The 14,640-nt window shown below is 57.0% G+C and overlaps 4 protein-coding genes across 4 annotated transcripts; 2 read left to right on the top strand and 2 right to left on the bottom strand.

The window, feature by feature from the left end:
- Nucleotides 1–5,302: 5,302 nt before the first annotated feature.
- Nucleotides 5,303–6,814, bottom strand: B0H64DRAFT_437394 (Quinolinate phosphoribosyl transferase; the record flags this gene model as incomplete). Its single annotated transcript, XM_062806247.1, has 2 exons — nucleotides 5,303–5,441; nucleotides 5,508–6,814. 2 exons carry the CDS (start codon nucleotides 6,812–6,814, stop codon nucleotides 5,303–5,305), a joined length of 1,446 nt encoding a protein of 481 aa, XP_062663739.1.
- Nucleotides 6,815–7,672: 858 nt separating this feature from the next.
- B0H64DRAFT_351715 (quinon protein alcohol dehydrogenase-like superfamily) lies at nucleotides 7,673–10,987 on the top strand. The gene is made up of 2 exons (XM_062801471.1): nucleotides 7,673–8,784; nucleotides 8,835–10,987. The coding sequence occupies exons 1-2, from the start codon at nucleotides 7,758–7,760 to the stop codon at nucleotides 10,493–10,495; spliced, it is 2,688 nt and encodes an 895-aa protein (XP_062663738.1). The 5' UTR covers nucleotides 7,673–7,757; the 3' UTR covers nucleotides 10,496–10,987.
- Nucleotides 10,988–12,525: 1,538 nt separating this feature from the next.
- On the bottom strand, nucleotides 12,526–12,990 carry B0H64DRAFT_9675 (uncharacterized protein). Its single transcript, XM_062809041.1, has one exon. It carries the CDS (start codon nucleotides 12,890–12,892, stop codon nucleotides 12,653–12,655), a length of 240 nt encoding a protein of 79 aa, XP_062663737.1. The 5' UTR covers nucleotides 12,893–12,990; the 3' UTR covers nucleotides 12,526–12,652.
- A 661-nt stretch (nucleotides 12,991–13,651) lies between these two features.
- Nucleotides 13,652–14,631, top strand: B0H64DRAFT_380297 (uncharacterized protein). Its single transcript, XM_062802725.1, has one exon. It carries the CDS (start codon nucleotides 14,129–14,131, stop codon nucleotides 14,402–14,404), a length of 276 nt encoding a protein of 91 aa, XP_062663736.1. The 5' UTR covers nucleotides 13,652–14,128; the 3' UTR covers nucleotides 14,405–14,631.
- The last annotated feature ends 9 nt before the right edge of the window (nucleotides 14,632–14,640 follow it).

Raw genomic sequence — 14,640 nt, 5'->3', positions numbered from 1 at the left:
GACGCAACTGCACGAGCTAATGTTAGGCTTCGGGCTACCAATAGTCGATACTATCTAGTGGGGGCAACCTAGAGGCCGATGTGCTCAGGAGCAAGTGAATGATGAGAAAACAGCAAAAGAGAGTTTGACGCGCAAGCCAGGGGAAACTCGCCGCCCTCAAAGATGGGAAAGAGATGCTGGCAGTTGATGAAAAAAAAAAAAAGAAGGAAGGAAGGATGTGACGTGGGAAGGAGACAGCCTGACTCGAGCCGAGCCCGGATGAAAAGGAAAGAGCAAAGGGAATAAATTCAGAGACAGCAATTGCTCACCTTCGAACTTGAGCTCGTGACACTGCGATGGGGGATTGGCTAGGATGGAACATACACAACCGGCATTCGACGTGGCCGCAAAGTGGCCAGCCCTCGCGTTATATGATAAGCAGAACGCGGTTGGAGTTGAAATTGCGGTCGATGTGGTCGATGCGGGTGGCCATGGGCCAACAACGCCCTGGTTTCGGTTGTGCTGTTTGTGGACCGGGAAAGGGAAGTGGCAGGGGCGCCTTTAAAATCCTCGACGTCGCAATGATGCAAAGCCAGGGGGCCGGCAGGGAAAATCAGCGTTACCGTATATACATCCGGGGTGCGAGTATGTGACTGTCACGGTATGTACGTGGGTATTATGTACCTGCAGCCAGGTACGGAATGGTTCTTGAGGTCACGGTAAGGTATGAGGTATGGGTTGTGGGAAGGAGCGGGCTCTTCCGCGATGGCGCGAGCTTGGGGCGCGTGCTGGCGATTCTTTGACCGGTGTGGTTCGAAAGAACATCCATCGGCGCCTACGCAGTGGAGCGATCATTACCCGCCCATCCATCAAACCAAGCAGGCCCTCCCAGTTCTGGTGTGAAACCCAGGGTTCAGGGTTCCGCGGGATTCGCGCAGAAGAAGGTGCGGGAGGCTGTGTGGGGTTCCCGCAACATCCCGAGCGCAGAGGTTGGCTGGGGGAAAGGAGCTGCGCCCGAAACTCGCAGAGCCGAGAGAATTGCGAATTACCGTGTACTGTGGCAGGTAAGGTATGGAAAAAAAACCATTTCGGGTCGTAGCTGAGTACGGAGTTGGTGGACTGGAAATCCGGGGGCGCGTTGGGGGAAAATGGAAGGTAAAAGCGACATGGAACCTCAACATTTGTCTGTCGGAGTGTTTGCCGGCTTTCCATCTTTCTCTCGGGCCCTCAAGCCGTCCCAATGGCCTGGGTGCGTTGCCAACAGGCCCCCCGTCGCAGGGCTTTTCCGCCCTACCTTAGGTAGCTCCCGCTCCCGCTCCCGTATCCGGCGTTGGCACAGTACGGTACCAACTTGGGAGGTACTGTCCATCCCAACTCAAACCCAGCGCAACATCGCGTCCACCGGTCACGGCACAATCGCACCCGCTTCAATCCGTCGCTTGAAACGCCGTTACAAGGGCCATACGAACGATCATGCGACCTGCGTTCGTGGCCCGGTTGCGGTAGGCTCCTACTCGGTCGAACACACTTCCATTGCCGCGGAATGGGGGCCAATTCAGCGTTTCGGGCGGCAATTTGCGAGGCACAGTTTTCCCGAACCTGGCGAACCACCAAATTCCATGTTCCATCATTGTCCGCACTGTCACGGACGCAGCCCCTCCTGCCAGTCGTTGTGGGGCGTCATTCAATCTTGCGAGAGGTCCGTACAGATCGTACAGTGCCATTCAGCTCTCTTGGGACAAGAGACGCATGCGGCCGGTGTCATCCCATGCCTCTCTTTGCTGACGTGCCCTCCCCTCCTTCCAGTTCCTTGTCTAGCGCCTCATGATGAGCAACAACGACACTCGAGGATCAGCTAATCTCGCCGAGAAAGACGGTCCCGCCTTGTCGCAAGGGCTTCCATGCACACAGTCGGCTACACTGGCTAGACTAGACCGGCTGGTGACCAATGCGTGACAGCTAGCTAAACAAAGCTGAACATCGGCTCCAAGCTGTCGGGTCGGATTGTTGAACACGATGAAAGTGAGGGCCCAATCATGAAGCGATGCGTCCTGGAAATGAATGGCAGGTCCTGCTGACGGGGCCTAACGCTGCCGATACTGCTCACCGCTGCTTGCGATACAACCTGGCCATTTTGACGGCACTCCGAGTTTCCTTTGTCGGCACGTGTCTTATTAGGTGGGTAGGTAAGGTAGTTGTCATGATTTGTACAATTTCACTGGCCTCGGTCCGACCAAGTTGGCGGGGGGGGATGGATGGAAGGACCTTAAGACTGAAATTACTGAACCGCCGAGTGGGTCCATTCATCCCTACCAACTTCTTCTGGAAGGCACGAGACGGGAGGTCCAGCCAGCTCCAGGCTCGGGCCAAAAGCAAGAATTTGAACGCAACTGGATGCGTGAGCGGCCCAGGTGACTGCCTTTCCCCCCACCAGTCACCCTCCTTCTTTCGCGCCACACGAAAGACAGTCTCCAATGTCGACAATTCAAGAAATTGCATCCTGACAAACACCGGCTTCACAAATGTCCCACTCGGGCTCGTCGGGGTCTGGGCCCTCCAACTCCACTAACGGGTGTAGTTAACTAGCGCCAACAGCAACCAGCCTTGACTTTTCTCGAGACAACGAGAGGGGAAGGCACAGCAGGGGGTGCATCACTCCCGCACACCAGCGACACCAATGGTGAAGCCGCTTTGCAACCGATCAAGGAAAACCTCTGACATCGCAGCGTAATGGACTTTCAGCAAAAGCGAGACACTGCGGGGCAAAACCCTCCCTGAACGAATCCGGTTTCTCTTTTGTTTCAATCCAAGGGGTGTTTGTCTGGACTCGCTGACCCAAGGATCAGGATCCCAGCGTGGAAGCCGCCCCCTCCAAACCCAACTATTCTTCTTCCGGACGCCAAGCCACCGATCCTCTGAACCCCAGCTGCTCGTCATTCGTCAACAGGCTGATGGCGTCCGCCTGTTGGTGCTGGTGAGACCGAAAGCGGGGCGACCCAGAGTGTCGGGACTGACTATACCTGACTCGGCGAGAGGGACAGAATGACGGAACAAGACCGCGTCACATGTGCAAGACTGCTTCTCATCAAGAGATCTCCCGAAGCCGCCGCCGCTTGACGAAAGCGGCGTAGTTCACGCAGTAGCCTTGCCCGTTGGTCCGTTGGTGCTTTGCGTCTCGAGATCGATCCAGTCAGACGGCTCGATTCGAAATGTGAACCCACCTTTCGAGGTCGTCCGAGCACCCTGAGTAGCTGACTCTCGATTGCCCAAGCGAGCCTACTCTAGAGACGCTCAGCCTGGGCCTCCTGAGCCTCCTGCGCCGCACTCCTGCCAAGCAGAGAAGCAGGGACTCTTCCCCCAACTTGCGCTCGTTGTGGGCATCGTTGGTCTGGTTTGACCGCTACTTCGTGGGACGGCAACCAGATGCTGGAGTCTGGTTCAAAAGTTACACAGTATTCATGCGGGATCGCGGCGGGGGCCGTGTCCCCATCTTGGCTGAGCCCGATGCGCCCATCTCCAAGCCGCCCTTTGAGGGTGATTGGGCAATTAGGGCCTCGGACGGATGCAAAAAGTTGAACAAATGCAGTCTTCCGTCATCCGATTCATCATACATCGACAAAGCGGATCCTTTCGTCCTCGTCCCGCGTCACGCGAGTCTGGGGAGCTTCTTGGGCCCCCATTTTCTGCTCCGTGGGCCTTCACGACCTCTGTCCATCCCATTCCTTAGCCCCCGCGGTATCGGCCAACCCCCCAGCGCCATACGCCGCCCAGACGTTGGCTAATAGCAACCTGCGTCTTTCGTCAGCACTACTGCAGGGAACATCGTTCAGAGGAACCAGATACTCCCGGGCGAGATCGCCTGACGTCTGACAGACTGTTCGTTACTCCAGGCGTATCCAGTATGTCAGACGGCGTACCGCACTGTACCGCCAACCAACAACCAACAACCAACCGTATGTACGTAAAGGATACGTACTCCGGGCCAACGGGCTGGTAACGGCCTGTCTCCCGGCTCGTTCTCCCGGTAACCCCACCCCTGCCAGGGTTTACCAACCCACTGGGTCACCCGCTTGCATCCCCCCTTCGCCAACAAGCCAACTTTTCTCTCGGGCTTGAAAGATGACAGATGTTCACCCAGTCCCGCCCCCACGAGGGGCTGGCGAATAGGCTGCTACCCGTCCATGATGGTCTGACCGCTAAAACGGGGAGGGGCGGGCCTGTTAATATCAGAGTGAGGGGGGCCGGTCTGACTAAAGAACCGGTTCCCTTCCCGCAGATTGGACAGATGTGCCACCCCCCACCCCTAAAGCAAACCAAACTGCCAGATTAGGGCGAGTGGGCCGCACAGAGATGGCATGCTGTGTGACGTTGGGTGGGGAAAGGCTATTTTGACCGCCGACTGTTGGTTGTCGAGTGGTGGGAACGGCAAGCCCAACCGACGCTGTCCTCCGGTGAGGTATATTCTAGCGCAGCAGGGCATAGCTACCATATCCAGGGGCTGAACTTACGTGTCGTTGCACAGGTAATAGTCTACCTGACGAAAGGGGGCAGCTATGCGGGGGCGAAAGTGCCGAGCATTGGGAAGGGGGCGGCGGGGAGGTGTAACTAGGAGCAGGTAGTCCACCCAAGGACAGGGTTTTCTCGCTGTAGAGTGCTTCTTTTGGCAGGATTACCGAGCTTTCGAAACTGTTACACTCAAGGTAGTTGATTGGTGCCACTACTACATTTCAAAAATTTCAAGGCCCAAAGTCCAAAAGCTCGAGGGCGTACAAGACCCCTATTTGCTCAGGTCGAGTCCACAACCGGAATATTCCGGAGGGCGATACCCTTGTGCGAGATGAGTTGTTCGCACAACTGACCAAATATGACCAAGACCGCTTGCGTGACCGGGTAGGTAGGTTTTATGGGGTTACGCATTGTTCTTGTGCACTTTTATGACTCGCGGGTGATTACAACCACTCGATATCAGCAGGCTGGGGTCCCCGTTCCTGGTATGATCAGATATTAAATCAAAACAGGAGGCAGAGAAAAGCGATATGTGATTTTGACTGAGTGTAGTCTAAACCGGCCACTTGTGGGACCCTCCTCTTCAGCGAAACGTGTTATTTCAAGGAAATAAAAGAGGAGTTTGATACCGGTTTCTATGATGGTCTATGTAGGTATGCGAACTCTAACCACGGCACGCCGTTCTAGCGCGATGCCAAAATACAAAAGACCTGTCCTGCCCCAGGTATACATATGCCTAGTCCTTGTGACCACAGGGAACTATCCTAATCCCGGAAAATGCATGTTAGTCCAAAGAAGACAAGGCGGCGGAATAAGATCACTGCTTGAGTGCGTCCTCTTCGCGACCCCACCTCGCCGTCTCATCGCCGCCCTCCCAGGCCTTCTCGACATAGCCCAGTTCGCGCTTGACCTTCTCGACCGTCGCCTTGTCGCCGGTATTCTTTCCAATGTTGTCGCTGTCGAGAGTGTTAGTTGATGTTTGGCAACAGTGAAGAGCATTTCGGAGCTTAAAGATGACTTACCTGATCTTTATCGCGGGGTTGCCGTCCGCAGAGCTAAGTTTGATGACAATGTTCAGGGGGGTTGACTTCTTGCCGGTTTTGGTGTTGACAAAGTCGTTTGTCAAAAACGTGCCAACACCAAACGTCGGTTGGAAGCCAGCTTCCTCCGACACCCCCTTGTACTCCAGGCATCGGTCAATGTTCAGCGAGTCGGAGAAGACAATGACTTTCTTGTCGTGGATCCCTTGTTCCCGATAGAACTTCCTAATGGTTTCGACGAAAGTCTTGGGATCGCCCGAGTCTTGCCTGACGCCGGTGAAGACTTCGGCGTATGTCTTGTTGGACTTGTGGTGGGACGCCACCGAGGGGCTCGTCGAGATAAAGGAGTCGGCAACGCTCGGCTTTCGCGCGGTGATTGGCGAGGGCGGCTCCAAGTATTCGATCGGCTTGCTGAACGCGGTCAGGAAGTCGGGCGTCCCAAAGGTGTCGGTCAAGGCGATGCCGAGCACCCCCTCTCCGAAGCAGCCGACCCAGTGGCACAGGGCTTCTTCGGTAGCCTTGCGGTAATCTCCAACGATAGCTGCGGTGCCCATGAACCACTCGTGCGCAACCGTGCCGACGGGAGGGATATTGAAGCGCATGGCCAGGTGGACGTTGCTCGTTCCCGAGAGCTTCCCAGGCAAGCCGCGCTTCTCGGCCTCCCTGCCGGCCCTGGTGAGGCCCCTGAACACCAACGCTTGGGTATGATAGTCTCGCCTCCGGCGGGTGCCGAATTCCGAGAAAACGCAACCGGCCTCCAACAGACGCATCCCTTTCTCAAACGCTAGCTCTTCCTGGCCCTCGTACGTCCAGTCCGGTTCCATGAACTTGAAGTACGCCTCCGAGGTCAAAGAGAGAAGCGGGATCTCGTACAAGATAGCCTCGGCCCAAATGCCGCTGACCTTGATATCCAGATCTCCAATGTCGGTCTCGGCGCCGGTGTCGTCTCCCGTCGGCAGAAAGCTGAGCACGACTTGTTCTCTCGGGCGGAGGCGGAACTCGGACAGGAACTCCAGGTAGGCGGGCGACAGGTAGGGGCAGTGCTCCTTTAGGTAATACAACTCCTCGGCGGAGAGAGAGATATTTCCAAGCTTCCTGACTTGGTCTTCCAGCCAGCGGAAGGCTTTGCGAGAGAGCTTCTTTTCCGGTGTCCGGTTGGTGAATGCGTAGGTGACGGGAACATTCTTGTAGTATTTTAGGACGGCACATTGCATAGTCAGCTTGTACAAATCCGTGTCGAGAAAGGAGATGACACCCTCGGGGTAGGGCGAAGAGCTGTTGAAATCCATGATGGGAGGATGGCGGCGGTGACTCAATATCTCGATGACCACGGATGTCGGGAGGGCGGTTGTTGGAAGATTGCAGTGATGCCGAATGCGGAATAATGTTGAGAAATATGGCCGAGGACAGTCCTTCTTCCCTTAGGCTCTTTTAGGTTCCTTCAACTCACTTGAACAACTCAAAATGCCAAGAGATGAAAGTGCAAGGTAAATCACCACGGATAGGGAGGGGTATTATCGGACCCAGGTCTTCTCCCTCTCTCGCTCCCGCACCTCGGAATGCGCCGGACACTGAAAGTCAGGGCAGGTATATATACTCCAAAACTGAGGTGTATTCGGCCGAGGACCTGATACTCCGAGCTCTTTGCTCCTTGAAACAACTTCCAGGGTTGTGTTGAATGGCTGTGTCGCGGGGTACAGAATTTGACTGCAGGGAATTGATTGAAGCGGGGGAAACTGACGTCGTTCACACTTGGTGCCGCCTTCCAAAATAAGTTGAAACTGGAAACCTCGAGGTGTGTTATATATTCAGATCGGATCCAGCTCCTTTATTTTAACCGGCTTGTGACTGGATGAGGTGCCTCGGCGACGGCGTTGAGTAACCAACTCGAATGTGAGACTCGACGATTATCTGACCGCGGGGCGCAGTGGGGTGATGGCTGGGCACCAAGCCCGATCTTGGCAACAAGAAATCCAGTGAGAACGCCCTAGAGCAACCCCTGAATTTTGTTGGCTATCGAGCTGCCCAGGCGTCGGATTGGGCTTTCTGACGCGCCCCATCTGCTATCGCGCACGGACCATAGCTTAATTCTCTGACCGGCTTCCCTCCAAAAGCTTTTGGAAGCGGCAGAAAAAAAAAAAAAAAAGGCAGTCGGCAGCCGCTTTTATACCCTTCAGGAATTTCGGATCCGACGCCCTTCCCCGCGACCCCAGGGCTGACAACACCGGAAGCATGGATATCCACCGGTGCCGATTCGTCCGTTATCCTGCCTCGGCCATCAATGCGGTCGCATTCACGCACTCGTCACTCCCCTCGGTTTCGTCGCAGAAGAAGCACCTCGTAAAACACATCCAGGTTCGACTAGCGATCGGAAGAGCCAATGGCGACATTGAAATCTGGAACCCCCTCCAGGGTGCCTGGCATCAAGAACTCGTAATTCCCGGCGGCAAGGATCGGAGTGTCGATGGCCTCGTTTGGGTCACGGAGCCCGACGAGGAGATGGCCGACGGCAAGACAATCCATGGCAAGTCGCGCCTCTTTAGCATTGGCTACACGACCACCATCACCGAGTGGGATCTGGAGAAGGCAAAGGCGAAGAAGCACGCAAGCGGCCAGCATGGCGAAATATGGTGCCTCGGTGTCCAGCCTCCCCCGAACAAGGGCGCCGCCGCGCCCGGCAGCCGAAAGCTGGTTGCTGGCACCGTCGATGGCAACCTGGTGCTCTACTCGATCGAGGACGGCGACCTGAAGTTCCAAAAGACCCTTATCCGGACCCCGTCGAAGAAGACCAAATTTGTCAGCATCGCCTTCCAGTCTCACAACGTCGTCGTCGTCGGCTGCTCGAATAGCACCATCTGCGCCTACGATATCCGAAACGGCACATTGCTGAGGCAGATGACTCTCGGAACCGACATCTCTGGGGGCTCTAAGAACATCATCGTGTGGGCTGTCAAGTGCCTGCCCAACGGGGATATTGTGTCCGGGGACTCGACCGGTCAGGTGTGCATCTGGGACGGCAGGACATACACTCAGGCGCAGCGGATTCAGAGTCATTCGCAGGACGTATTGTGTCTCTCCGTCAGCGCAGACGGCTCTAAGATTGTCTCGGGGGGGATGGACAGGCGGACGGCCATCTACGAGCCCATTGCTGGGCAGGTTGGCCGTTGGTCAAAGGTGTTCCATCGCCGATATCACCAACACGATGTCAAGGCAATGGCTTCCTTTGAGAGCAAAGCGATGAGTGTTGTGGTTTCTGGCGGTATGTATACCATCTCGCGCTGCTGCTGGCAAAGCTAACGGATCTCGAAGGCTCGGACGCGACTCCCGTGGCCCTGCCCTTGCGTGCTGCTGGAAGGGAGTATCATCGAACATTGCCCCATCTTCCGCAAAACGCGCCACTGCACAGCGCTCCCAAAGCGCGCTTCCTCCTTAGTTGGTGGGAAAACGAAATCCGCATATGGCACCTCCACAGCCCGGCACAGAAACTGCTCGACGACCCCCAAGCCGCCCTTAGCCTCCGTAAGAACAGGAAGCTTCTCGCCCAGGTGCTGGTAAAAGGAGACTCCTACATATCATCCGCCGTAATTAGCGAGGATGGAACGCTTCTCGTCGCCTCAACTGCCACAGACATCAAGGTGTTCCAGCTTGATTTTGCAAGGGGGGGCCAAATGGAGCAACTTCAGATCAGGAAAGTGGACATGCCGACGGCCGGCCTTGCCGCGACCAAGATCCAGATCTCGCCGGATAACCGGTGGATATCCTGGGCGGAAGAAGGGAGCAAAGTGATGGTCGCCAGGGTGCATACCACAGAGTCACCAGCCGGCGCCACGTACTCGATCTCTCACCCCTACAAATTGCACCGACTTCGGCGCCAGATTCCAAAGCACCTCCTCCTTGGCGGTCTCGGATCCTACGACCGGAACGTCACGCAGATGGCCTTCTCCCCCGACAGCAGATTGTTCAGCGCGGCTGACCTGGCAGGCTTCATCGACACGTGGGTCTTACGCGGCCCCGGCGAGGGGGCGAATGGCACGGCCGGCGAAGATGACGATGATGCGGCCAGCGGGTCGTCGGATGACTCGTCAGATGAGGAGACAGACGACGTTGCCGGCGAGCGCTGGGTCCGCAATCCCAACGCCAAGCTGCTCCCCAAGCTGTCCGCCGCGCCCGTGCTGCTCTCGTTTGCGAAATCCCAGCGGGACGACGGTGATTATGACCTGATGGCCATCACCGCGGTGAAGTCACTCCTCGTCTTCAACCCCCTCCGCGGCGCGCTCTCCGAGTGGTCGCGGCGGAACACGTACCCCAAGCTCCCGGCACAATTCAGGGACACGCGGGACCAAGTCAAGGGGGTCGTATGGCAAGGCCACAGGGCGTGGATTTACGGCGTCTCTTCCCTCTTCATGCTGGACCTGTCCCAGGACTTTGACGTGGAGAAGAAGGACTCATCGGAAGACAAGAACGGGCAGAGGCAGGGCACGAAGCGAAAGCGCGGCGGGCAGGACGGCGGCGCGGGCGGGAAGATGGACAAGCAGTCCCTCGCACCCCAGCGCGTCAAGACGGCCCTGGGGCCCGACGGAGCCAGGTGGGAGGACGTGGAGATGGCCGACGCTGACGACCAGAAGAGCGTCGGCGCGAGCAGCGGGGTCGACGACGACGATGACGACGACACCGATGGCGGCGAGCTGCAGCGTCTGAGGGACCACCAGCAGGGCGCCAACGGCGGCGGCGGCGCGGTAGATGCCGACGAGGAGGAGGAGGGGCAGGGGGCAAAGGCGCCGAAGTGGTGGCATTCTTACCAGTTCCGCCCGATATTGGGCATCGTCCCGGTCGAGGGCCTGCCCGGCTTGACGAATGGGATCGTCCCCGAGGGGGCCCTGCCGCCCCTCGAGGTGGCTCTTGTCGAGCGCCCGCTGACTGGCGAGGACCTGCCGGAACGTTACTTCGCCGAGGGCGAGTGGGAGAGGTGAATGTGGGTGGGTGGTATGTACATGTTCTGTTTTATGATGAGCGCCTTCTGCGTGTGGCATGAGGGAGTGTAGCGAGCTTGTGATAGACCCGGCCTGCCTGCTTGCTTGCGCGAGAACTTGCAGCCTGGGGTAACTAGGCCGTGTATGAATGGGTGGATGGATCTACGGCGAGCCTGGCACCCTCGGAGGGCCCGCGCCAAACCTTTTTCCTTCTTGAGAACCGCAACTTGGTGTTTGTTTGTCCCATGCATCCCCACCCTGCCTGGCCTCCACTCTCCGTAGAGAGTCAGTCAATGGGACCGCCGGCCCTGCTACATACCACGAATGACCACCTGCCGGACAGGATCATCTCTGCACGCCATCGATCGACGGACGGACACACATCAACCAACACCCACCACCCACCCGCCTTGGACACCGCTCCCGTCCCAAAACAGAAATCCCTCGCCTCCCAACCCGGCCAGCCGCAGATAGGATGGGGATAGAGCCGGCGGCGGCGGCGGCGGCGGCGGCGGTGGATCTCTGCGTGGCCCCCTCCCCCCCTCCCCTCAGTAGATGACGCGGTCCTCCTGTGGTCCTGACATCCCCGTCGGCAAGACGGGCAAGGGAGAGGGGCAAGGGAGAGGGGCAAGGGAAAGGCCGAGGGAATGAGTGTGACAAAGGGGAGTGAACCGTGGACCGGGCCCGCGGGATTTACGCTTCCGTGTGCCCTTTTTTTTCTTCTTTCGACCTTCCATCATGTCGTGCTTGTGTTCCCCGAGAGGAGGTCGGGGAGGCACAGGCTAGTCGGCACACAAACAAAACACACGCTCATGTTATCCTGCGTTTCTGGCAGGGGATGTGTTTTTTTCATGTGACTTGTCGGCCTTTGTGATACTTGCTTTCTTGGTGGTCTGTTTCTTCTTCCGGCCCCCACCGCGGCTACCATCGTTGTATCAGAGCAGGAGGGTCCGGGGGATGGGGGGGGGGGGGGTGAGGTGAGCCGCGGAGGAGAAGGGAACTTCCCCCGATTCCGTCCGTCTCATGTACATACACACAGGAGGGTGGTAGGATACCCGAGGGAGCGGTCTGCGCGCAATCTGCGGGTGAGTTGTGCGATGGCATGCAGGTCTCTGATGTGCGCCTCTGATGTGTCTAGTAGGGGACCCCTTCGGGGCAAAATTGGCGGCAATATTCTGGGGCACGGGGCACGGAAAGGTTTTTTTCGGGTGGATCGGAGCTGTGAGACGCGCGTCGAGGTCGGGTTCACTTCCTCTCTCTCGCTTTGGGTCTTCCGTCACCCGTCGTGTCTGGCTGGCTGGCTGGCAGGCTGGGTGGTTGGGGCGGGGGAGGGGGATGGTCTGCGGGAACACTCGGGTCGAGGCTGAAAGGTCGGTTTGGTATTTTTAGAGTGAGGCCTTGAATCGGTTTCCCTTCTCTCCGAGAGGATTTCGCTAGCTAGTATCAGTTACGCGGAAACATATGGCCCGGTGTGGTGGATGTTGGACCCGTTTGTGGGCCCCAGCTTGCCCCTAGCTAGTGGATGAAGTCGGGAAAGGCTGATAGTTGAAGAGAAAGCCCAGAGATGGCTGGTTCAGACAGTCATGGCAGACACAGTCTAATCTGAGGCCCGAATGGCATCGATTACACTCGGGTCTGGGGAATAACGAGACATGGTACACGTATGAGAGGTGGGTATGGAGGTAGAAGTAAGGGCCGAGGCGGCAAGAAAATGGTTTAGCTGATACCTGTCGGGCACGTTGACATGAGGCTGATCTACATCACCGTAGTATCCTTTAACATCAAACGAGAGGGTTCGATATCTGGTCAATCGCCTCGAGGTGGCCTGGTGGCCCAGCTAACGGGCGTGGCCAGAGCTGAGAGATTCCAAACAGGCCGGGGGCAAGCTGTTTCATGGAGTTGACATGATGGGTAGCCGACCACCTGCTCTCATACCCAAACGACTCAACCTGCCAATATCTGAACACACCTGCAGGTTCTTTACAGATACATTGGCCGAAGACATGCCAAGACGGGGGAATAAATCCATGTGCTCCCCGTGTTGTCGATAGCCAGACGGGGGAATAAATCCATGTGCTCCCCGTGTTGTCGATAGCCGAGACAGAAGACCCACGGGTTGGGGGCAGGCGGGTGAACCTGGGAGCCTGGCAATGAACCTCACGAAACGTCCCCGCTTACCAAAAAAAAAAAGGAGAGGAGTGAACAATTCCTTACAAAGTCCGCCTCCGGGTTCGATACCACGGATGCTGCGAACGGGTGGCGGATTTCTGATGTTAAAAGGATGATGGAGTTCGTCGTGTCGTCGTCCTCTGACGTGTGGAGGATTGCCAAGAGAAGGTGAAAAAGAGCCGAATGCCGCGTAATCCTCAACGCCACCATCAGAATTGTGCTGTCCATCCCATACCAGCCGCACAGTGCTCCCGCCTATGAGCCGACGGGATAGACACTGTCAGAGGGTTTTCCACGGAAACCTTGGACCGGGACCATTCGGATTCGGTTGATAGGTATGGAGCGTGAGAGCGTCAGGCGTCTGCTCAGTGAATCAACCTCTAACACGACGTGCACGAGCACAATGAGATGACGAGTAGGTAACTAACCCGATAATGGCACGAGGCCGTTGGTGGCAATTGGCAACAGCAAGTCGTCAGCTACCTGGGTGTTTGGATCAACGCTTCCACAATGTCGACAACCACTCGGGCTGAACATGTCACCATGTATCGGCGATTTAAGCCGTTGGAAGACGGGCGCTGAGGCACCGCGGAAGTTAACTCGGAGGAACATGGAAGGCGCACATGGCTCCATGGCTCCGTGGCTCCGTGCGTGACCGGTGGTAACGTTAAACCGTGGCATTCGTCATCGAACAGTCAAGGTTGAATACCGTCGGTAAGCTGAGGTGAAGTGGGCGAGTCGGTTTTCGTATGTTGCATGCGTGTTGGCAAACAAGAGGCTCCAGGGAGGGCAAGGCTGTCCCGCTGTCTCGGCTGTTGTCAAGGAGTCGAGTTCGCCAAATTCATCGACCGCCGCGCCTTCATCCGCATTTCTCACCAGCAGTTGTGTAAAATATGATATGATTGGCGAATTCAATATCAAACCGGTCGAAACCTTCCACTTTTGTTCGAGATTGTCGGCGGGCAAACCATGATCGCCAAATGTGTGCCAATATTCTATCTAACTCGCTGTGAGGTGCACTCGAGGTGCACTCGAACTGCAGTGGCTTGAGAGTGGGTGTCGAATCGAATCGTGCGAATAGCACTGTTGGCGGCCTTCCCCACACGGTCCGATGCTGGCGAATGGCAAGGCTGGAGCCTCAGCCACAGTACAGGAATTACCAGAAGTGGGATTGGCCACCCGCGAGCCACGACTCGTCATGGTGCCGCCCACCTCCGACCGGTACCTGCACTTCCCGCCCGTATCCGTAACCCCCATTATCCATAATCCATCCAATTCATTGCCGCTCCCCGTTTAAAAAATCCCGATAAAACACCATCCTCCATCTTTCCTTGTCATGGAAAAGAGATCAACACAGAGCCTTTCCACATACGCTGCCAAGGTCCGTTGGAGTCCGTCCTGGTGAGTGAGGCCTGTGGAAAATCGCTGAAAGATCAAGGGTCATGGTGAGGCGGAGACCGATCGATGTGGGGATCCCATTTGGGGCGGAGGGATCCGAACCTGGCCCTGATTGGTCGTGGCCGCAAACTGGACGCGCGTTCTCTGTCCAAGACGCCTCCCTCTCCATGTGCTCCCCCTCCACTTCTCTCGTGGGCCGTCGCTGTTTCCACGCAGCGAGATACGTCTGCTCGTTGCCTGCACCCCTCTCCGGGCACTCCCAACAGCTCAATCCTCGACCTTTTGATTACGTCGGTCTTGCGAGTGGCCAGTAAGGCGGGCAAATGCTGTGCTCAGATCTGAAATGAGAAAAGGGTGATCGGCCCGTGGCCACGAGCAGTCGTCAGGAAGAGGTACCTAAATGACACATGCCATCTGCGCCCTCAGTGCATGTATCCGTACAGAATACTTGCAGGACATTCTTGGGAACGGCCGCGCAACCCTCCAGCCAGTGTGTGGTTAGGGGACGCCGAGACGGGCGCACGCCATTACACACGCCTGCGTCGGCTCCTCCCCACCCCTCCCCACCCGTCCGCAGC

This window comes from Chaetomium fimeti, assembly GCF_033439085.1.
Source record: "Chaetomium fimeti strain CBS 168.71 chromosome Unknown B0H64scaffold_1, whole genome shotgun sequence".
Lineage (NCBI taxonomy): Eukaryota > Fungi > Ascomycota > Sordariomycetes > Sordariales > Chaetomiaceae > Chaetomium > Chaetomium fimeti.
This window is presented reverse-complemented; position numbering and strand designations above follow the sequence as displayed.